Source organism: Poecilia formosa, unplaced genomic scaffold (genome assembly GCF_000485575.1).
Source record: "Poecilia formosa unplaced genomic scaffold, Poecilia_formosa-5.1.2 Scaffold701, whole genome shotgun sequence".
Taxonomy (NCBI): Eukaryota; Metazoa; Chordata; class Actinopteri; order Cyprinodontiformes; family Poeciliidae; genus Poecilia; species Poecilia formosa.
The window spans coordinates 1-24,352 of record NW_006800640.1 but is presented as its reverse complement, the minus strand read 5'-3'; the positions used below and the strand labels follow the sequence as shown (position 1 = coordinate 24,352).

Below are 24,352 nucleotides of genomic sequence, written 5' to 3'. Positions count from 1 at the left end.
AGCACCACTAGGTGGCAGTATAACCCATAATTAATCCCGTAAGAAATGAAGCGCCAACAGTATTCAGGTTATCCTGTTTTTTTTATTTATTTAGGTTTAAATAAAAGTGGAGAAAATCTGCAACAAAATGTCTCACTTTGTGATAGCTATCTACAGCTTTTACAGAAACACAACAAAAATATTGACAAGTTGAAGAAAAATACAAAACAATGTTAAATATTCATTATTAAATATGACTAGCAGAAGTTAAGCCTGGACACAGAACATGTTCGAGCAATACCTTGCAGATTGGAAAATAATATAGCTTAGAGAATATTTGGAGTTTAGGGTTGGAGTTTTATTACATTAAATGCATTTTTTTTGTTCACAAATGACCCACTTAATGTAAGAGAAACATTCTGACAGTAACAAAGTCTGTACAAAGCACTGGGGAATTTAACTGTGACCCTTAAGGAAGCTGGTCACTCATAAAAATGTGCTGAAACCATCAGAATATTGACTATTTTTTCATTTAACCCAGATTAGTTTCCTATGAGTTTAGCTTCTCTAACTTGACCTATAAAGCTGCTTATTACTTTGCACGAGACGCAGCTTGAAGTTCTTTGAACGCTTTCCACTATATCCTGAAGGCTTCCCTGTCAAAGTACAAACTGCACAGACTTGTGCCCGTGTGTAACATCCAAGAAATCATTTAACTGCTTTTGAGGAGTTCATCATGTTGCCCTATTTGTTTTTGACATGCAACAAATATCCTGCATGTGAAAAAGCCACAAACATGAGGTCTGTTAAATACCCATCACTGCAGATCTACATATAAATATCTATATATTAACAGAGGGTAAGTAAAACGTATTTACACATTTGTTCTAGATCATTTCCGCGGATGTTGCTCAGGATTTGATCTCGATGACTTTGATGAAAGGCAGCACTTTGTTGGTCGGGGATGTTGGAATCAAAGGTTTGCTGCAAAAAAAACAAAATGGTGAGCTGATGTAGATCAGAAAAGCCTTGATGACGAGTAGCAAAGGAAACTGGGCGGCGTCTCCTCACCTGTAAACAATTTCTGGCTTGTTTTCTGTGGACAGGGCAGGAGGGTCCCGTCCTGACAGGAAGTGGTCCATGTGGTCGTGCAGTTCCTTGTTCTGCAAGCAGAAACAAGTGAAAAGCATTTACTTTCATTCCTGTATTATGTGCTGTTTTTTTAACACTTCTACCTTTTACAGAAATTCTGATTTTCAGCTTTTTGCAAAAACCTGTTTCTTCATAAACACATGTATCAATATAAAGCTTTGTCTACTTAAGTGAATAAACTGACATGAATTGTACAATCTGCATGTAAATATAGGCATGAAGATGTTACAGCTCCTTATAAAATCATGATCAACAGGAGTCACATGATTAACAACCAGATGTTACCGCTGGCGCAAAACACGAAGAAGAAGAGACAGGAAGTAGATGGAGCATGACAGCGCAGAATGGTTTTTAATGATTTATCACGTAAATAAACTTATTCATGTGTGACTTTAATTGCCTTTTGTATTTAATGGAAACACCGCAATTGCAAAATTGTTTTTTTTTTTTTTACATTAGCAGAATATTGACAAAGTTTTGTGAACTTTTGTAATAGAAATGCAGATTACGACATGTGGAAAGCCTGATATATTTAGTTAGCCTGACCCTTCATTAAACTTCTCCACAACATCTGCTGGTTTTTATGACGCCATTTGTGGTTTTAACAAAGTAACGATGGACTATTGATTAGTGAGTTAAATTGGGGGTATCAGTGTAAAGAGGCAAAATAAGATTTGTGGTTATAACACCACAAATTGTGAAGCAGTCAAAGGTATAGAAAGGCTGTTTATAAAGAAACTTCAGAATCACAGTAATGGCTGTTTTAAAAGGTGAACAAGCCCTTTGGAGGGCCAGTCGTTTTCCTTTTGACCTTTGACCTACTCACCTCAGCTTCCAGGAAAGCGACCTTCTCCTCCAGGTCCATGATGACCCGATCCCTCTCTTGGAGTACTGTCCGTGACTGCTGCAGCTGTGATACCAACCGAAACAAGCAAAAACTGTAATATTCATAAAAAAGCATAAATCCCTCCTGCGTCAACTCTGTCTCACTCCTTCATTCCTGGCGTCGTCTTTGTCTCTGTGTGCATAATCAGCTGATGTGGGAAGAGGAACCAGAAACTGTACTCAAGAGTAGCACTACTTCAACATATTACTACTCAAATAAAAGTAAAAAGTAGTTGTCAAAGAAATTACTCAAGTAAGAGTGAAAAAAGTATTTGGTAAAAAAAGGCGACTCAAGTGTTGAGTAACTGATCTAAATATCAATCATTTAATATTTAAAAATTACCTAATCAGACGAACCAAAATGCAAACTTATGTGGAAAGTTTTGGTATTTTAAGGTCAAAATGAAAATAATTCATATAAAAATAATTATAAAATAACAAACAACAACAAAAAAACCATTCAAAATTAATTTCTTTCAATAAAAGTTTCAAAACTTTTCTTAAAGTTCTTAAATCTAACTGAGTAACTGTAACTACTTACTATCCAACTCTGACCATCAGAAAACCTTGATGCATGCGTAAATACCTGCTCAATCATGAAGCGGAGCTTCCTCTGATGACTCTTTATCATGTCGTCAAGGTGATGAATCTTTTCCTTCAGCACAGCCACTTGTTTCTTGAGCTCTGTGCACCTGCAGACGACACGATAAAAACTGATTGGAAACAACAAAACAACCCTCTGCAGGTTTTCTCTGTCGAATCGCTACCTGAGTTTACAACAGAAGTTTCACCTTGATAAAAAATAAATTCCTACCTTTCGTCGTTCTCTACTCCTTCCTTATTGTCCTCTTTGACTTGGAGCAGCTCCGCCTCCCTTGCCTCCATCTTGTCTTTGAGGAGGCCGCTCTCGATCCTCATGCTCTCCAGCAGCCGCTGCAGCTCCTCCACCTGCTGGCCCTTTTCCTCCGACTGCAGCTCCACCGCCTGCAGACGCTCCGACTGCTCAGCCAGGCGGATGCGGTACTCGTTTGACTCGGCCTGCAAGATGACGAACAGATGGGGATTTTAACAAGGTCAGATTTTTTTTTTTATGACTGCATATGAGAAATAATCCGTGAAAAAAAAAAAAGATCTCCTCTCTGACTTCTTCCAATGCTAACTAGAAACAACCAATCAGAGCCAGGAGTTGGGTCTTAGCACTGTCAATCACCATCTTTGTGGAGCTGCTGACCCCTCTGCAGAAGAGCTAGCAGAAGAGCATAGCCTTCTGCTAGCATAGCCTGTCATTAATGCTCAGGGTAGTTAGCATAGCCACCAATGATGGAGGATAGACAGTTTTCCTGTAGCGGTAAGTCGTTTCTCCACCATTAGCACATTGAGCAGTGAGTACATGAGGATGATTGACAGTGCTAAGATCCTACCCCTGGCTGTGATTGGCCGTTTTTGGTCGGGAGAGAAACATTTTTGTAGGAAATCAATCTTTTCACAGATTATCTGTCTCACTGTCACAACATAGGGACAGTTTTACATTTTTTTATGACTTACATACTGCAGCTTTAACATCTTATATATACTTAAACAGAATGATCCGACCAAGATGGCGATATTTAAGGGGTTAAATATCGGCATCTTGGTCAGGTCTAGCAATTCAGATCACACTAAGCATACAAAATGAAACTAAACTCTCCATTGTGTTGATTTAATTTTATATGAAGGCGCATATAATTCAATAATAATAAAAAAAAATCACTGAGAACGAATCATGGAGAACAAATTGATGATCTGTCTTTCCACACATGAGCCTGAGTCATCTCTTGATCGATCTAATCTGAGATCCACTAAAAGCTAATGGCCTGTCTTCACATCAGCTCCTCAGGCGGGATCTGATGGATCTGTTCACTTCCTGCTGACAGAGATGTTACTTTAATGTATCACCGTCTGAAAACACATTTAAAGCTGATGGCAACCATTACTTGTGGTTTCTAAGCTTCCCATAAAGTCCACAGTTGCATTTCTAGACATGGCTGCGGTTTAAGTGCAGACTCCCGGGAAACATTACCTCACACTGAAGGTTTGAGAAAAAACAAAATTAAAATTTTTAATTCATGTTATTTGTCTGAGAAATAATCTGAAATTATTAGCACCCCTAAAAAAAAGTTAAACTCTGAAACTGCTACTACTGCGCCAGTTACTCAATGCCAGTTGCTAGGTAACCAAAGAATGAGTGAGTTGCTAGGTAACCGAAAACTGAGGGGTTAGTTGGTTCCACCAACTTTCAGAGTTCTTGAAACTCACTATTGTCAGAAGGTTAGCGTTTGGTTTTCTCTTATTTCCTTTCCCAGGGTCTGGGGGTTGAGATGACCATTGAGGGAGGTGATTTGGTGTTTGTTTCAGCAGGATAATTAACCGAAACATTTGGACAAATTGATTCAGAAATGATTCACCAGTTAACACTTCACTGGCTGAGTTCACCAAATCTCTGTTTAGAGGGGATCTATTGTGCAAAATTCACAGTTTGCACATTTTTATGCTTCCACTTGGGTCTCAACTGGATCTAAAATCAGCCCAAGAGTTTATTAAAACAACCATTTGCTTTTTGGGGTTTGGAAAATGAGCAGTTTCAAGAACTGAAAGTTATATTTACACACTATATTTACACACGTCACCAATCAGATGTTATAGAAACATTATAAGATGGGATTTTAGGGGTATGACTTGTACAAAAATATTTTTCTGTTAAAATTTACTTGAATTGGAATGTTTCTTTCTAATGAGTAAACATACTAAATTAGAAAAATATATATTTTTCTAAAAAAATTCAGTATGAGATCATGTTGCTGCAATAAAATATCAGTGTATTTTAAAACTTTTTACACATTTTCCATCTAAATTTAGACATCAGACACCATTACGTCACTGATATGAAACTTTTATGAAACATAAATACATTTATTAAAAGCTCCATATTTGATGCATAGTAAACCTTTTCTAAAGTATTAATTTTCTCAATCTAACTTTAATTTACAGCAGCATTCACGAGGTAAGTATCAAGGTCTTAAAAAGAGCTAATCACTAATATGAAGACAATTTTAAATATATTTTGTGTTTATGGAGATAAACAATCTCTTAAGCATGTATTTAATTAATTAATGTAGATTTTTTTTGGCTTTCCAAGTTCTCCAGTTTTTGAAATTGCAGACACAAAAAGTAAATTAGATGAGTCAGTCTTTAGAGAAAATTGTCTCATACTAAACTTGCTGCTGCTAAAAAAACAATGAGTGTGATGTAAAACAACCTATAATGCTGATAAGTCCATTACAAAAATGTTAGTCAAGTCTGGACAGATCTTTCACAAAAACCAATAAAGGGTGGCGCGTCGGAGTATGAGTAATGGACTCCGACGGTAATATTAATGGATAACAGTTAAAGCAACGTGAAAGTAGCAGAGCGGTGAGTCACAGTAGGCGAGTCGAGTTACTCATTTCCTGACCTCCAGTCTGTCTCGCTCCTCCTGGTGCTGCTTCTCCATCTCCTTCAGCTGCGCGTAGAGACGCCGCGTCACCTCTCTGAGCTTGGCGCTGTCCTCCTGATTGTCCTCGAGCTGCGAGAGTGGACAGACAAAGAGAGACGCGTTCAATCGGGTCTGATCTAACAGGAAACCGTTCTCCACATTCTTTACTGTTCCCTAGTCTCATCTCATAGGAGTTATTGTGCAACAACTACTAAACTTCACTGTAGACGTTAGAGGGGCAGTATTATGTAAAAACGGGCTTCTTTTATAATGCTATTCCCTCATCGAAAACACACCTGGAGTGTTGCCTTGATTCTTTCTTGCATGTTTGAGAAATCCTTTAATCTCTGTGGCCTTTAATCTCCTCTTTAGAGCTGCAGTTTGCAACCAAGCAACAGAGGCCCAATTTTAAGGCACAGTCTAATTTATTTCAAGTCATATTTGATATTTATAGAGTTTCTGTGACAACTGAATGTAACATAGCTACTTGATTGTGCTATAAAATGGAACTATGTGCCTAGAAAACACATAATACTGCCCCTTTATGCCCCTTTAATATTGCAAAAACGAGTTAAGAGTAATCAATAAAGTTGGTTATTTGGATCGTACAAACTGTTCAAATTTGCTGACACAGTGGAATTATAAACAGCCATTATTAAGTTTAAAGCCAAACATAAATTATTACCAGAAGACATTCAAAAAAGCTTTTCTTATAAAAAGGAATGAGTCTTTAATTTAAGGGGAAAATGTGAATTTAAAACTGGGACAGAAACGATTAATCGGGTTGATCATGAATAATTAGTTTCTGAATAGTTATCAACTAATTTTGTAACTGATTAATCAATAACTGGAGTACACAGACTCGAAAAAGAGCAATTGCTGAAAAACAGTCAGAGCAGTGTCTAAGCCAAAACTGTACAAAATATATGCATTTAAGATGAAAAAGTTATTTCTGTAAACATGTTTTACCCAGAAATTTCCTGTAAAGTATCATTTGCTATCCAATTGTTAATCCAAAAAAAAAAAAATAAACAGATTAATAGACAATAGTTTTTAGTTCCAGATCAATGCTTTGCTACAAACAATCAAACATACACTGAAGAAATTTTATGTTATTGAATTTTAGGTGATAAAATGTTTGTTTTCTTATTTAAAAAAGGAACTGGGTTATTTGTTTATGTGCATCTTTTACAGTATTTCTAAGACTGTGTAAAGAAAATAGTGGTTAAATGAGGCAATTTCTTTCATCCGATTAGTCAATAAATTGTCAGAATAATCGATAGAATAATCAGTTACTAATATAACCGTTAACGGCAGCCTTATTTCTAATACTAACAGAAAGACTATTCAAACCAAATTAACATGAATAGTAATTTATTGGTTGATACTAAAAGTTTATTCTTCTACCCAATTCTTTGAATGTGCAAATACTCTCTGCTTTTCTTCTGCTTCTGCTTGCTTTTGTTATAAATGCATTTTCTTTGTACAATTAGTTTATTCTTTTATTACGAGGTATAAAAGAATAAACATTGCACAATATGGCCAGTAAAATCAAACCCAAGCCTGAAATGGTGAGATAAAGCATGTCTAGACTTAGGAAACGGCAGCTTTTAAACAGTCTAAACATAATCTTTTATCGCTAAGCGTTTGCTTTAGTGAGCAGAATAATTGCACTTTCCACTTTGCTCCCTGCACAGTTATATAATCTGACTACTTAGAGAAGCAGGGCAGTGCAAACTGACCCGGGTTTACCTGCCATCAACCCTCACACCCACAGTGCTGGAGATAATGGTGTGGGTTTACAGAAGCTCTTATAAAGTGCTGACTCCAGCACAATGCATGGGAAAGGCAGCAGTGGGAGCCAATCAGAGGAGCTAAAACTTTTCTTTACACATGATGCATTTAAATCTTCTGCAACTGAAAGTAATTTAAATGCATCATGTGCATCGTGGCACATTTACTTATTTATATACATTAGTGTGTAAAAAGCAACACGGTTGATAGATGCATTAAAGCATTGAAGTAAGATGAGCTAACCTGAATGTCAAGTGCGACGTTGTTGTTGTTGTTGTTGGTGATCGGTGGTTGATAGTTGGGCTTGTTGACTCTGAAGTCATTTTCTGGAACCTGAAAACACAAACGGAGTGACCAGATTGAAAAGGTTGTTGTTTATTTCTTATTTTATTTTATTTTTTTTTACGTAAAAAGAAAATTGAAGTTTTTGGTTTTGCTTTATTACGTAGCCAGTGAAAACTCCATAGACGTTGGCACAGTAAAATAATAATAATAAAAAAAAAACACAACATAATTTTACAAGTTTTATTTAAGCATGTTGCTACAGAAAGATTTGGAATAAGTCCCAGTAAAATATGAAAAAAATAAAATAAAATAAAATTAAAAAAATCAGTGAAACAACTTTGCAGTCAGTTTCGCCTCTGGAAAATTATTAAGAGACATCAGAAACTTGCAGCAGTGACAGTATCTCCAGTGGCCATTGCTGTGGCTAATGCTAATTATAAAAGCCAAAGCACACAGCTTAGATTGGCAAATAAAAGTGAAGTTTTCACAAGTGAAGGAGTTTTAAATGCCATGCAAGAAATAAAGTTGTCTTAACTGGTCATTCAATAAGCTGTTGCAGGTAAAATGAGATGCTGAGCTTCAGCATAAACTTATCAAATAAATAATGTTTTTTCATTAAAAAGGTGAACAAAGATGAAGGGTGTAATCATACACAATTAAACTCAAAATCAGATTTAAAATTGTTTACAGACAATTAAGAAGATCAATGTTAAAAGTATAAATTTTGAAAACACTTTTTAAATTTTTTATTTTTTTTTTACCAAAAAAATGGTGGGTCAAAAATGATTATAAATAATCAAACATTTCTACCAGTCATTGACCAGGTTTCTGCATATTTTCACAGGTATTTTTTAATATTTATATTTGGCGAGGAGCTCAAAGTCTGAGGTTGGAAAGCCTCCTTACCATAACCCTAATCTGTAGCTCCGTCCACAGATTCTCAGTCAGTAACAATATTAGTATTACTTCCAGTCAGAAGATGCATCTTGGTCTAATTAAAGTATTACTTTAAAACTAAATCTGTCAAGGGGAAGAGTAATTTTGGGCTTAATGTCATTGTTCACTTCTTTCCAGCCTTGCTCCTTCATTTTACAACATAACCAGGCGCCCGTGGCCTCGTCTGCAATTAGTTACGGCCCTGTTAAACTGTCTGCAGTCAATCTAATAATCTAATAAGTCTGACATAAAATCATGCAAGAGAAAGAATGTGAAAATACTGGGATTTCTAACTACAGCAGATGATATCACGAAAGGATTCCAGGAATCTGGGAAATTTTTGGATGAACAAAGATGAGGCTGAAAATCAAAACTTAATGGTTGAGGTCTGCAGGCCCACAGGCAGCAGTGAGCTGTAAACAGACATAGTTCTCTAGTGAACAACATAGACTGGGGACATTTCTGAGGGAAATGTAAAAAAAAAAAAAAAAAAATTCTCCCACGCAAAGAAAAACAAAATATAAACCAGATGCAGCTCCTGAATATTTGCTGCTACTTTCTGCTCTGGACTAATTATGCAAGACGGACAAATTAGAAATCACTTTGTGTGTCTTTGCATTACAGAAGGAAAAATAAATTTCCACAGGTACAACAGGGAACAAAATGTCCGTAGCACAGATATGCAGAGCCTCTGTAAAGTCTTACAAAACCAAACCACTCTGCACATATAACAGCAGCAGAAAATGAGTCCAGATGCTTTGCTGCTCCGCCTGCAGCTCATCTGGAAGGATTTTAACACGTTGTGCAACGAGGACAAACAAATAACTACGCTGGAGAGAGCTGTGCAAAGTTAATATTAAATCAAGTTGAAAACAGAAGCATTTAGAGCTACAAAAGCAAAGTTGATAATGTTTACACAATGTGCAGAGTTTAATAGCACTAAGGTTACCAGCCCAGCTTATACAAATAAACTAAACAAAAAAATCGGATTTTTTTCCTCCAAGAAAAATTTTTATTTGAAAATGATTGCATTTGTTTTTTTATTTACAGACAGCTGATATCAGAAACTTTAAAGAGTTCAAATCATTTTTAAAGATATATTTTTTAGATCTTTTTCTAAATGAACTCTCTGGATTTGCTCTTTGTAACCATCTTTCCTTGCATGATTTGACTTTTGTTTATCAGATTTCTTGTTTTTGTCCCCACATTATTTTCAATGTAATAAAGTTAAATCCATTCAAATGCAAGTGTTGTAAAATTCCTTAAAACTCAGTTTATACGTAAAAATAAACCAAAGCCTGAACAGGAATGGAAAAGAAGATTTTGAATATTTCAGATGTCTAGATTATCTAGATCATAAATAGCAGATTAGATTATTAAATCAAAATGCTTTGCAACATTTAGATATCTTATGGTTTACTCAGCTTCTTAGTAAGGTTTTTATAGCCTGAATTGTTACAATGTATAAAAAGTTCAGGCACAATTTTGAGAAAAACCTCAGAAGTTCCAACATTAAAATAATTAACAAAAAAACCCCTACAAAAATAAATGCAAATAAATCTCAGATTTTAAAGTTATAAATTTGGAGAGAAAAATAAAGACCAGATTACCAGGATTTAAGTCTTAAACATATATAAAAAAGTCCTGAACCTGTAATTTATGTTAACATTTGCTTTCATACTTTAGAGATTCCAACATCAGAAAAGTCATAAATTTGTAGGAAAAAATAAAGCCAAAACTATCAGGACTCAAGTCTTAAGCTTGCAAAAAAACAAATCGCCTTAAAAACGTGAATGTTTATGAGTCCTAAACTTGTGGTTTATTTTAACATTTTCCTTTCATATTTTAGACTCTCCAACATCAGAGAACATCCATGTTTTAATGATAAAGACAAAATAAAGACATTTGGAATATTTTCTTTACATTTCATCACTTTCCACTGTCGATTTGCTTTCAAATTTTTGTTCAGTTTTTAGTTAATTCCTCATGCATTTCTTGCCTTTACATGTTCACATCTCTTCATACATTTTTCCAGTTTCCCCCCAAATTAAGCATCGAATTCACTTGCCAGACACAGAGATGCATAGATATGAAACAGTTAATTCTTCAGTAAGAACAAAATGAAGACACACTGAGTAAAACACGAGCTGTTGGCTGATTCAGTATGACATTTTTTAAGCGTTAGAAGTAGGACTCTACCTTGTTGAAGTTGCTGTTTTGTCTGGCAGCCATCTGCTGCCTCAGAGTCTTCAGGCAGTACCGCACCTACAAACAAAAACAGATAATGCTTCAAAAAAATGTTCACTATGCACAGAGAACATAAAGGCTTCCATTTGAGCTCTGCACAAGTAATTAAATGCTTTAAGCCCCAGCAGCTGAGCTCTGACCTCCTGAATCTGAGACACTTCGTCCGTCAGCATCCTGACACTCTGCACCGCCTCTGACCGAGCTCCGAGGTAGACCTTAAAACACCAAACACAACTATGAAACACACACTGGAAAAGCTCAACGCCACTGTAGCTCCACTGAACCGGAACGCATACCTTAATGACTTCTACCTTTTCTTCTGTGGGAGTGATGAGCGCAGCTCTTTGTTTCTGCTCGCTGGGTTTCTGAGGCAGCACAACGGCTATGCTGCTCTCCTACACTCCATGGTGGGAAGAAGAAGAAAGAAAAAATTATCCCTCTGATCTCCGCCTCCGTCGTCCAGTAAACGATCCTGTGTTTTCCGCTCTGAGTTTGTACCTTGCTGCTGTGCCGCTCCGAGATGCGTCCTGCTTGATCCTGATCCTGTAGGGGAAGTCTGAGCGTCCTGCGGAGATCCTGGAATGAAAGATGAGACGGTAAGAGGAGGTGGATGACTAAGTGGAGCGTCGGAGGGGTGGGGGCAAAAGATTGATGAAGAGAAAGAAGAGGAGCTCAAAATGAAAGTGGAAGGAGGAGCAGAGAGAGAGAGGGTGGTTTTTAAGTCATAAAACTTCCTCATCACTGAAGTTCCTCTGTGCAAATCCTACAATCACACTGGAAATCTTAGCAACCCACAGTGAGGAGACTTTTCCACTCAGGGTTTGTGGTCAGCTAGCTGGAGAAAATCTAACCAGTCCAGTGCAGCCGGGGCTAAAAATACAAAACGCTCTAAAACCCCCAGCTTAGTCACTCTCCAGTCGGCTCCGTCTCCTTGGCAACAACAACAAATAACAACAAAAATGTTTGTCACGTAACATTTCAATTGAAGTGTTTGTGAAAATGCTAGTAGCAGCGGACTACGGACAGGAAATTCTTGATCAGTCTTGTATGTTGAGTCCTGTGGATATGGACCATAAGTCGATTTCATTCATATAGCAAAGCTCACAGATTAACAAAACATATTTTAAAACGAAGTCTTGAACGTTTTAAATCATCGTTAATGTAACAAGTTTGTTTCTTTTTTGGTTTCGACCAAAGATGGAGTGAAAGCAAACAAACAAACAAATAAAAAACTATTCTTTTGGTTTCTAGGTAATCTGTCTCTTCCCTCTCCTGCTGGGAAACCCCCCCCTCATCTCCACAGCATGATGCTGCCACCACCGTGCCATGTGACAATTTCTGCCAACTACTCGTCAATTCTTACTCAAACTTTCATGCCCATTTTGCAAACTGCAGATTTAGTTTAGATTAAAAATACTCATCCTTCTTTTAATCATAGTTTAGAGCAGGAAAAGCAAAGTTTAATCCATGAGAGTTAATATCCTGCAACCTTTAGATGCATCCCATCTCCAACTCACTTGAATCAAATAAACGGCTTATTGGCAGAGCTGCCTGCTGTTTAAGGAAATTAACTATTAGTTTGATTCAAGTGTGTTGAAAGTTGAAGGATTGCGCAAGAGGTTTGGACTTGGATTAGAGTAAAAAAATGTGGCTATGTGACTCCATAACCAAACTGAAGCCACATTGAAGTCACATAGCAGCTTTTATTTACTCTAGTTATTATAACCAGCAAGAGGTTGTGTGGAGTGATTTTGGTTTGGTTAGAGGTCTAAACCAGTTTACATTTCATTAAGTAAGTGGAAACGGTGCAAAGTTTTAAATATTTGTATGCAAGAGCAATATGGAAATTCATAAACTGTTTTGTCTGTTATGTGCATGATTGAGCAACGTGTGAAGATAAACTACATTAAATAAAAACAGTCACAGATATTGAACTGAAAAATGCTTTTGCACTGAACTGCAAAAAATGTTTTTCTAATCAGTTCTCATTTTGTTCATTTAAATGAATGAAAAGTCTGATTCTTATTTTTAAATATGCAATCCATATGTTTGTCATTTTATACAGTTTTTGTCTCTTTCTTTATATCCTTCAGCAATAAACCGTAATCACCTGAGGACAGATCTGTTTCCTCAGCATCAACCACTGAGTTTATACGAGAAGAAATATTTGCGTTCCCTCATTCATTTCAGTGGAAGTTCTTTCTGTTTTTGTTGTTCCTTTGTGCAGGAGCTTTCCTTCATCTTTTACAGGCGATACTGCGCAGACATCATTCCACGATCAAAGCCACTTTGTCATATTTTTCACTCTGAGCATCATAAAGGAATTTACTGCTTGTTTCATTTTACAAAAGGAAAGGTGTAGAAAAGTGAAGTAATTGAGAGAACATTTAAATGTGCACATAAAGCCTCATTCATTGAGGCTGTGACAGATACATTATTAAGATAATCAGCGTTTTGTTGCGTGAAGTGAATAGTTTAAAGAACTCATCTTAGCTAAAAAAACAATGATGTCAATTAAAATCCTTTAAACACGCCTGACCTTTCAGTCCCCTCTGAAAGCAAACAAATGATTCTTTTATTGCATAATCTCCAGCAGGATGATCCATTGAAAAGTATGACATCAGAGGCTGCATTTGAGTTTTATTCAACTTTGGAGGTAAATCAAATAATTTGTCCTTTGTAATAGTGAGTAATAAGAAGTTTTAAGCATTTGCATGCAAGAGTAATCTCCATGATTCATGAAAATACTTAAGTACTGAAGAAAACAGAAGGGCAACAGGGGTACACAATGAAAACAGGAAGAAACTGAACTGCATTACATAAGTATGAATCAGATAAAGGGGGCAAATTAACCAAAACAAGCAAATACAAACTAGAAGAGATCGTAAAAAATAAAAACCAATACTGACCGTTACAGCATATTTTGCAATGTGTGTTTAAAAGTCAACAATTGTGTTTTATTTGGTTTATTTCAGGAATTTTACTAAATAAATGAGACCAGATTGTACCTACGGTCAAATTTAAAACCTATTCTTCACTAACTTGTCTATTATTCTAGAGTTGTGCTTTATTGTGATAGTATTGGCGCTATTAAATGCCTGAATGAGAAACATGCCAAAGTAAAGTACCTTAAATCAAATATGTCGAGGTAAAGCACTAAAAAGACGTTTGCACTAAACTGATTGTACATATTTTAAAATATGGTGAAATAGCAAACAGTCCTATTTATGTTTATTTAAATTAATGAAAAGTTTTATTCTTATTTATTCCATTTCCTATTTGTAATCCACATCTTTACCATTTCATACATTTGTTTCGTCTCAGTCTTTAGCTACAAACTGTAAATCACTTGACAGATTTGATTTCCAGTTGAGTTTGTGGGCGAGAAGGAATATTTTTGCCGTTTCCTCATTCATTTCATTGGAAGTACTTTTTTGTTGTTCCTTTGTATTAGCTTAAAATGTACAAATTCTTGCTTGTATTTTTGTCAGAATTGTATTTTTTTTTATTCTGACCATTGCATAAACTTTGCATAAATCATAAATCAACAGACCATCATGCGTCTGCTGTTGCTTATGCAAACTGTCGACATGAATCCTCACCAGCATGTTTTTCCACAGTCACTCTTATGGTATTTACCGCCTCGCAGCCGAAAAATGCTTCCTGGTCTAATGCAAAAATAATTCGTCACACACTGTTGAAGGAGTATAGTAAACAAGGTCGCACAGTGAATCTCTCTGTAACAAGATCTTACGAAAGTAACACAGCTTTGCTTTGCTTTGATATTAATCCTAAACGGCATCTACATGGAGCGTTAAGAGCTGCAAAACAGAAATCACTTAATATGGACTGTTACAAATGTTTTTTTTAAAACTAGTAACACCACATGTCACAGATATTTAGCCACTCCTTTCGTGGGAATAACCACAAACTATATCGAGCTTCCTACTTACGAAGATGTGCCGTCGGGAAACTTGTTTGTGTACTTTCATTACGCCATGACAAATCAGAAACAGAAAATACCAAGGAAATAGTGATTTGGATCTTCCTGTTAAACGCTTTTCAGCAGAACAGCCTAGTGCTTCAGATTGTTAGATAAAGCTCATTACACATTTACTGGCTCATCTTGAAAAAAAAAAACCCCACCGCTAGATGAAACGCAGGCATGTTTGTCCAAGTCATTCTTCAAAACAGGAAAGAGAGGAGAACACTCAGTTCATCTAAGGCAGATATGCATAGACTAGGGGTGAGAATAAATCATATTGTTTATCATTTATCATGATAAATTTCTTATAACAATTTTGAGTTATTGTTGTTTCAATAAATTCCAACAAATTATGTTTAAAACCTCCCAAAATTATGTGGATTGTTAGTTTTGCTGTTTTCTCCACTGTTTTTTAATGACTGTATCAATAAATGGCAAATTTGTTCCGTGTAGTGACATAAATCATATGACTGGTGTCGTAAGAGAAGAAGCATTTTCTAAGAATAGTTTTTATGTTTGTGGGGCTATAATTGCTTTGTCAAGCTGTCACAGCCGTACAGTTACCTAAAAAAACAAAATTAGTAATAAATAGTTCTTAGTGACTTGTATTTAAAATCTGAAGGTGTGGCAAACAAACCTGTGAGGAACAAAATTCATCCTGTCAATCAGGATTATAAGAAAGCAGAAAATTAAATATTTCTGATCAGTTAAGGAACTGAGTGGCATCTTGGAGTCACAAAGTCCTAAAACCATCAACAATGTAGAATCAAGAGACACTAATAAAGCCTACTTAGTGAGTGAGTGAGTGTGTGAAAAATTATTTTTTAAGTAGGGTGGAGGACCTGTGATGCTGTGGGCTGGATTCTCTTTTAAATACCCTGAAAATCGTGTTTGAGTGGATGATGTCAGAAATACTAAAATACCATCCATCCATCCATCCATTTTCTGAACACCCTTGTCCCTCGGTGGGGTCGGGAGGGGTGCTGGTGCCTATCTCCAGCTAACGTTCCGGGCGAGAGGCGGGGTACATCCTGGACAGGTCGCCAGTCTGTCGCAGTACTAAAATACCAGAAGATTTTAAATAAGAATCCGGTGGATAAACTGGAAAACAATTCAAAATATGCAATTAGATCAAAACAAAATGGTCATTAGAAACTTTTTAATGTCTATATCAGCTCAGAACTTGAAACTTAATAAAAACAGGGAGGAGAGCTGAAGAGAAAACTCACTTCTCTGCGGCTGTAATGACAAAAGTATAAAACAGCAGTTATAATTTCTTCACATGGGATTTCTTTTCCTCTGCCTTATACATGCAATTTATTTTTTCAGTTTGAGATTAAACTACTGCAATAAAAGATGGCTGCACTTTAAGGATTTTCTCACAGCTTTACCAGGAGCGCCACCAAATGCTCTAAATCACACAAGCAGAGCTGCACAGCTTAAAAGAACAAAGAGCAAGACATGAGAACATCTTGTTTTCTACGTCAGCAGGCTGTTCTCTGATTTGCATTGTGATCGCAAACTAAACGGCTTGGCTTGAACGCCAGGTATTTGTGTATAATTACGGTCCTGAAAATCATCAGCTCAGAGGCGCTGACAGGCGGGGCGAGACTCATTCCTGATCTAAAGAAGCAACAAAAAGCCTTGAGGGCTTCTCGGTCCTAAAGGCAGAAATGATCCAGGGACAGACACACCCTAAGAGGCGATTAGAGTGCAAAGAAATAAGTAATCTACTCCAAACTGCACATTAACCCTCTGTGTTGTGCAGTGAAAGGTGTTTGTCACAAGCGCTAAACATGTTAACTAAACATGCTCACTGGTTACCCATCTATTTGCAATTTTAATGTAGAAATTAGTAAATTACTGGTATGTTTTAATGCTAGCCTGCCTCTACATTAAGGTGCAGATGGATGAAGGCTGAAAACTGAAAGTCAAAGTCCAAACCACAACAAAAGAGCCATTGATGAAAGAATGAAGAGCATCAACATTGTACCATCAGCAAGAATGAAGACAGTGAATTTCAGAACAAGCCTTAATTAGTTTCTCCAGAATTACTGTCAGAAATATTTACAGACATCCACCCATGTGCAGAGAACATCGTCTAAAGTTACACAACAAATATCTCAAGCTTTAAACTCACACATAGAACTGTAAAAGGTTGCTCAATTTCAAATTCAACAATGGCAGCAATTACAGAAGTATTCATACCTCTTTAAACCTTTTCATAATTTGTCACATTACAACCACAAACTGACCACAAACTGTATTTTATTAAGATTTTATGCAATAAACACAAATCAGAAACAGTAAATATGGAAAATTTACATGCAAAACAGTGCTGCAGAAAACTAAAATTAACCTGAACATAGCATCCCCATAGTGACACATGGTGGTGGCAGCATCATTGACTTTATATACAAATACAGAACTTTTTTCGTACCATCATACTCCTGAACCGTGTTAAAACATAATTAAAAGGTTTTAACAACAAAATACTCCAGTTAAGATAAAAATAGAAATATAAGCTTCTATTTTGGATAGTATGTATTTGTAGAGAACTCAGTGCCTCACTGCATTTATCCACTGTATGTTGGTCCATCGCATAAAAATTAACAAAATAAATTAGAGTTTGCTGTTGTAACATGTCAAAAGCTCAAAGGGTATTGACATGTTTGCAAAACACCACACCTAACGGCCTGCAGCTCTGTTTGTACAGTATAACATAGCAGAATACGCTAATAAAAATGTTCGTTACATTTGGCTACAGCTAAATACTTCCTTTGATTTCTACACGCGTCTTCTCACAGCTTCATGGGCAAGTGCAGACTCAGATCTCTTAAATAAACATAATATGTTCCAAGGTTTTAAGTATCTGTTCTGGGCATCAGTATGCAAATGCACATCTGCTGTGACCTTCTGGGCTTGCCCATGCAGCTCAGGGAACATTTCATTTCCATTTCTGCGGTTCTCTCAGCCCGTAAAAAGGCAGAACAAAGCTCAGATTCACTCAGGCCACCTCCTGCATGACGGAGCAGGTTTGCACAAAATCATTTCTCAGGGCGAGAATGAACCTTCAGGTTAATTAAACATAAAGAAAACAGCTTTGCTGATAACATCAACCCCATTGGTTCAAGTATTTTTCACAACAATGATTGATTTTCCCTTTAAGCTTCAGAACAAAATGATTTAATGAATGTATAACAAAACATTGCAACAGTTTATGTAGCAATTCAAAAACTATCTTGCAATCTTTTTCCAAATAGAATTCCATTCAACTTATGAAATATTAGTTATTTTTGGAATATTATATAATGCTGGTTTCTTAAGGACTAAAAAGTAGGCTATAAAAAATACACAGCAAAAACATAAAATCTTGCCAAGTAATTTTGGTCTATGGTAGTTTCTTGAGAAAATGTCTTAGTAGACTTGAAATAAGATAAAACTCACTTACATATAATGTTTCAGCAAGATATAGGAGGTTGTTTTAATACAGCAATTTCTTACAATTGCAGAAAAATTACTTGTTCTATTGGTAGATTATTTCACTTATAACAAGACATTTTTCCTATGTCACAAGTGAAATAATCTGCCAATGGAACAAGTGCTTTTTCTGCAATTTTAAGGAATTATTGACTTAAAATAAGCTTACATCTTGTTAAAAAGTTACGTATGAGTTAGTGTCTTATTTTAAGTGCAGTAAGATACCAAACTATTTTGGTAAGACCCATATTACTTGGCAAAATTCTGGTTTTACAGTGTATAAATGGTAATATATCGACCGTTTGCAACTAAATCACGTAATCATTCGAAGCGCCATGATGGGCGTCAGAAGTGAGGATTGGGAGTATTGAACAGGGTAACTGTTCAATATTCCAACAACTGGGAAATTGTTTTTGTCAGTTAATTCACGGTTTCTACTTGTTTGAGTCAAGCTAATTTGTCCGTGAACGTAACATACCTGGTTGGGGCTCATAGACGGCGATATTCACAACGGTTGGAAACAGCTAGCTTAGAAACCGACTCGTACTTCGTCCCTCCTGACGTGTTGCTCAAACTACCGACTTTGCCTGAATTCACACTACATGATTTATGTCGCTTTGTCATAAACAGCGGTTCCTCTTAAACCGGAACAGCCTTAAAAACGTAAAAAAAAAAACGATATGCTAACCCGTTTTTTTTCCATACATGCTAGGCTACATGATGGTGGGGGCATCGTTTCCATTGTTAGGGATGGCTAGACGCATATTCGCCACAGTGCAATATTCTATATCTTTCTAATCATAATTACTTATAAATTATGAACATTAATCTTCTTACTGTGTAAAAAGTGTTCGCTACAAATCCGCGATTACACCGAAGGTTGACAGTCATTATGACTGACAGCTGCTATCCATCGGCGCTGTATCTTCCCTCATTAAAAGTTATACAATAAAATGACAAGTTTAGTTTGTATCCTTGTCTGTTTGTGTAGCTGACCTCGCAGCATCCTGTGACCATTTTTTTTTAATGCGAAACCAACTAAATAAGAGCGATATTAGGCTACCAGATGTGCGGTTTTTGACGGACTTTACGGGAGCGCATATGTTTTGACGTACGTCATGGCGGAGCGGGCCGAGCTTCGACGAGAGTGACGTCACGCGCAAAGGTGCAATAGAAGGATTACGGCTTCAGCCAGAATGTTCTTCTGTTTACTTTTGTAATTTCTGAAATATTTTTCCGTGGAATAAATTGTGTTTTTGGGTAGATCTCAATGCAACATTTTTATTTAAAATTTCCTTCAGTGATATATTTAAGAGATACAGAGGAATTTAGAAAGCAACAAAGTAAAATAATCTGGCTTAGCCTTTCAGCTGAGTGGTAATGAGCCCTTCGGGGGAGTCTGTTCTCATTCACTCCTGTCCTGCTTTCAGCATTCCAGACAAAAGAGCAGGAGGATGGATCAGTGCTCCAGCAGCTTTACAGATTCCAACTTGTTTTTCCACTCCCATTTAGTGATTTTTGCAATTAGGGACACCTCTCAGAATTGGGAATACTTGGTGTAAATGTAAATAAGACTTGTTTTCTTCATCAGCTCACCTGGATTCACAAGAACAACCCCCTTTCTAGGAACAACTGAAAGTGTCTTTCTTCAACCTTCTCTTTTGTTTTCCTTATAAAATTTAGCTCAGATTTTTCAGTCCCAACTATCTTTCTATATTCATCGTAATTAATCAACTCTGATTACTTTAACCTAGACTGTAAACATAGCATTCATGCAGTTCCAATAAGTGGAAGTCTCTCACTACAATCTGTAAATCTGTCCAATAAAATCTTTAATTGCCAAGAGGAAAACCATCTTGACTAAATTTCAGGTAAAACTGGAAAAAAAAAAAGAGAATTTTCTGTTTTAAAATTTGCATCTAATTGTAAAGGATTCCGTTATAGGAGAAGCAGAACTGCCAGGCAGCTGGCTGAAAGAAGGCAACTACATGCTTCCCTTGAGTCACAAGAAAGACAAATACTGAAGTTTGGAAATATTTCTGATCATGAAAAATTGACAAAGAACCCCCTGGAAAAAAAGAAAGAATATTTGCACCTTTTATTCCGAATTACCAATTTTTCAATTAAGAAAACGACAAACAATCAACATTTTACAATAGTTAATATTGTTTGAGACTAGGGATCAGCCCATCCTGACTGAGTTTTATAAAACATTCCTGATTTCTTAATGTCTGTATCACCAGATAATACAAACATCTGCTCCCTTTATAACATCCAGTCCCATGTTATTAGACTACCGTTCTCCATTACAGCTGCTCATCATCTAGGAGATGACCTCATTTTACAGATCGACACTCTATACAAGGAGTCATCCACACAAAGCATCAATCAATGCAAAGGACCAATAATTTGCAGGGACAGACAGTAGCATCACCAGTAGAGTTCACAGACATCTGTAAGGTTAATTTATCTCCAGCCACATCTCAAACACCGGTTTTATGACTGAGCAACATGACTACACATGTTACGAATGGGTGGAGAAGTTATACAGTACTTGAAACAACTTTATATAAAATATTTTTTGCCCAACATGTAAAACAGCTCATGTGACAAAAAAACTGGATAAAAATAATTTTTACATTTTTCTTTAAAAAACAAAACAAAACAAAAAAAACACCTCTGCTTGGATAGATTCAGAAAATTCAACATAAATCTATATAAAAAACCTCCCCAAAATATTTAAACTTTTAAAAGCAAAAAAAATAATATTTCATCTCCCTCCACAGACATAAAAACCCCCACCATACAATACTTTATCTCAAAGAGCCACTATCATATCTACCTGAGCGGACGAAGCAATCTGAGACTCTTCCCAGGCAGATGTGATCCGGACCGACTGCGTCTGTGTTGTGACTAAGCTTGTGGGAAGTCACGGTTGTCTTGCCTTACAAGGCTGGGTGAGGCACTGCCAGGCCCAACCCTGTTCCTGCACACTCTTCCTCCAGACAGGGAGCCACAGTGCCAGTCGACGCTAGCGTCCCCTGCAGGTCTCTGATGACACGTGGACAACGGAAAGAACGGGGAGAGACATTCCCACTGCTCGGATTATAAACAGCCAAGTACAGTTTATATTAGACCCAGGAACATTTTAATAGTCCTGTATAGTTTAAAGCTGACCTATTATGCAACCCTGAAGACGTTTAGATAAGTTTATTAACTGCAGAAAGTTTGCTCATAAAATTTTTTTGCACAGAAAAAATGTGTTAGTGTCTTTTATGAAAATCAAATAAACTGCTGATCACACCACTCAACTCAACGTTTTCACTCACACGTGAAAACTGCAAACGGATGCGCAATTATATAATCATACATCTTTGAAAAGCATTAGTAGCGCCTCCTGCACAACCAACAAGATTACGGTAAGTGGTTTCTGGATGGTAAGTCAACAACAAAACACTTGTTGCCATTGTACAGCAATGGTAAAACCCGATGACCAAGGCTACATTCACTCTGGAGCGAGAAGTTACCCAATCCTGAATTTTTGTCAAATCATATTATTTCACACTTACAAATATATGCGACGTGTATGTGATCTCCAGTGTGAACTGCAAACGACCTGAAAGTGTCCCGCATGCACAGTAGAGGGCGCAACAATGTCACAAAAAGAAGACGTGCTCAGTGTTAGCAGAAGTAAACCAGGATGCTAACGATTTTGAAGTTGCTGTCCGATTGGGACCATGGGTGTTGTTTTTCTTCCCGCTTGCGTGTATCAGGACGCAGATTAGTGACGTTTATCAAGTATCCGTGACGTTCAGGATCTGGCCGTTCAGATTCAGGTCACATTTGAAAAGGTTGGATACATATCGGATATCCAAGTGGTCTGAGTCGCATTGAAAAAAATCTGACATGTGTTATTCAGACTGTCATAAAAAGAGATACAGGTCGCGTTACATCAAAAAAAAAAAAAAATCAAAAGTGGGTCAGTTCATGCTGCAATGTGAACGTAGACCAAATGTCCCAGAGCTCAACTTCGGTTGCTAGGTAACGGGCTGGACTTCTCTGGGGTTGGTAGGCAACAGTCAGTGCCTGCTGATTTGTGAAGTTACATTCCAGAGGATTTTGAAAAGGCTTATTTTCCAGACACCTAAAAAATATGAACCTATTGCCAAAAACCAGCTGGGTGTTTTGTTTTTAAGCACTTGGGCTGCTTTTAGAAGCAGTAGAGACCCAAATGGATGCACGAAAATGTGAATTTTACATAAAACATCTCCTTCAACATTCAAACTAAAGCAGTGTTTTATTATTTCAGTGATGCTGTCCACATCAGTGAAAGCACTATGCATGCAAACCTGTGATTCCTGAGTTACTGAGGTGATAAAAACTGCAAAAGGACGAGGCCGTTGTTTGTCTGCCAGATGGTGACATTGGTAGGTAGCAGCACTCTGAGGAATGCGTCATGCTGGTTACATAAAGCTGATTAATGAAAAGTCTTTATATAACAGTTTCTGGTTTGGTTACAGTGTGCAAAATAAACAAAACTGTGCAAACAAACCTGACTGAACACACCAAATATGTTCATGTTTGTGCTTGCTGTCCTTACACACATTTAAGCTCACAACACAAAGTGTTTGGTGTCATTTATATGCCTAATTGGGGGGAGTAAGGGATACAGTTTTTTCACATACCACAAGTATATAAATCAAATTTGTCATAAAAGATGCACTATATTTATAAATTATATTAATTCAGCTAAAAAATATTTTTAGCTGATATTAAAAATGTTAATTTAAACCATAAGTTTGTTTTTGAAAGGAAATTCAGCTTTTCAGCAAAAAAACCCCAAAATCTTACCAAGTATTTTTATTTTCTAGTGCACATATCTTAGTACCCATGAAATTAGACAAAGCTACGCACAAGTAACATTTCCGCAAGATATCTGGGCTTGTTTTAAGTAAATATTGATGAAAATTTTCTAGTTTTACCACCAGATTATTCCACTTATGGGAAAAACTTCTTGTTATAAATGAAATAATCTGCCGGTGGAACAAGAACTTTTTTTTTTTTACATCAGAATAGAGACATTAAATGTTTGTCCCAGTTTTTGCTGATAATGAATATGAGCTGATGTGTTGATTTAGTAAATCATAGCTATTTATTTACTTAAAACAAGGTCAGATATCTTGTTAAAAAGCTACTCGTAAGTTAGTTTTATCTTATTTTATAATATTTTCACTAGAAAAAACTAAAAAAATACTTGGTAAGATTTTGTGTATTTACAATGTTTAAGTGTGAACAACTCACAAGTGAGAAGAAACAAAACCATTGAAAGACTCTAAAGGACAATTGACACCAATAAATAACTCAACCAAGTCAGGGATTGTAGCCTCAAAAACAACAACAACTAAAGCTCTAAAAGAAAATCCACTTCCCCAGAAGAAACACTTTGAAGCCAAAAGGAAGTAAAAGAGAGAGGATGAATACTTTAGGCATTTTCTTTAGGTGACTAGATCTAAAAGCTTGAGACGCTGTGTCTGTCTGGAAGAAGAAGAGAGGTGAATAACCCAGAGACTTAGAGTGAATCATGGTGACTTCATTGGCTCTGGGCCTGGGAATCTTGTCAAGTTCAAAGAAATCCAGAAGGAATGAAGATTTCGAACCAAATATCTAAAGCAGTCAGCACTAAAACCTTTTGTTTTCCAACATGGCAATGACCTCAAATAAATGTTTGCTGTTAAGTAGGTGCAGAAAGAAGACCTCAAGAAGGTGAGCATTATTTAAGGAAATTAATTTAAAGTCATCATGGATGAAATGAAGACCAGGGTCCTTGCAAAAAGGTAAAGAAATACAGCAACACTTTATTTGAAGGGTTTGTGCATAAGACATGAAGTGTCATTCAGTAAATTATGGCACTTAATGCAAAGTTTACACTTTTAGTGCAGATTTGCATGAAAAGTGTCATTATTTACTGAATGACACTTCATGTCTTATGCACAAACCCTTCAAATAAAGTGTTGCTGTATTTCTTTACCTTTTTGCAAGGACCCTGGTCTTCATTTCATCCATGATGACCTTAAATTAATTTCCTTAAATAATGCTCA

General features: G+C 36.5%; 1 protein-coding gene across 2 annotated transcripts; it reads right to left on the bottom strand.

Moving 5' to 3' along the window:
• Positions 1-85: 85 nt before the first annotated feature.
• Positions 86-21,182, bottom strand: LOC103130959 (tuftelin-like). Of its 2 annotated transcripts, none has more exons than XM_007542493.2 (12): positions 21,097-21,182; positions 11,288-11,365; positions 11,086-11,184; positions 10,930-11,004; positions 10,742-10,807; positions 7,565-7,654; positions 5,507-5,617; positions 2,831-3,054; positions 2,603-2,708; positions 1,958-2,041; positions 1,051-1,142; positions 86-963 (listed from the first exon to the last, which is right to left on the bottom strand). In XM_007542493.2, exons 4-12 carry the CDS (start codon positions 10,960-10,962, stop codon positions 891-893), a joined length of 879 nt encoding a protein of 292 aa, XP_007542555.1. In that variant the 5' UTR covers positions 10,963-11,004; positions 11,086-11,184; positions 11,288-11,365; positions 21,097-21,182; the 3' UTR covers positions 86-890. The 2 variants fall into 2 exon arrangements, with proteins under 2 accessions (XP_007542555.1, XP_007542556.2); XM_007542494.2 differs by lacking the exon at positions 21,097-21,182 and adding an exon at positions 19,092-19,244.
• Between the last annotated feature and the right edge of the window lie 3,170 nt (positions 21,183-24,352).

Excerpts from the sequence above, each read along its gene's own strand:
- LOC103130959 (XM_007542494.2), bottom strand. The coding sequence starts at position 19,145 with ATGACTGTCAACCTTCGGTGTAATCGCGGATTTGTAGCGAACACTTTT. Across the intron at positions 3,055-5,506 it reads AGGAGCGAGACAGACTGGAG|GCCGAGTCAAACGAGTACCG; the intron begins GTCAGGAAATGA and ends GTCATCTTGCAG. Across the intron at positions 964-1,050 it reads AAGCCAGAAATTGTTTACAG|CAAACCTTTGATTCCAACAT; the intron begins GTGAGGAGACGC and ends TTTTTTTTGCAG.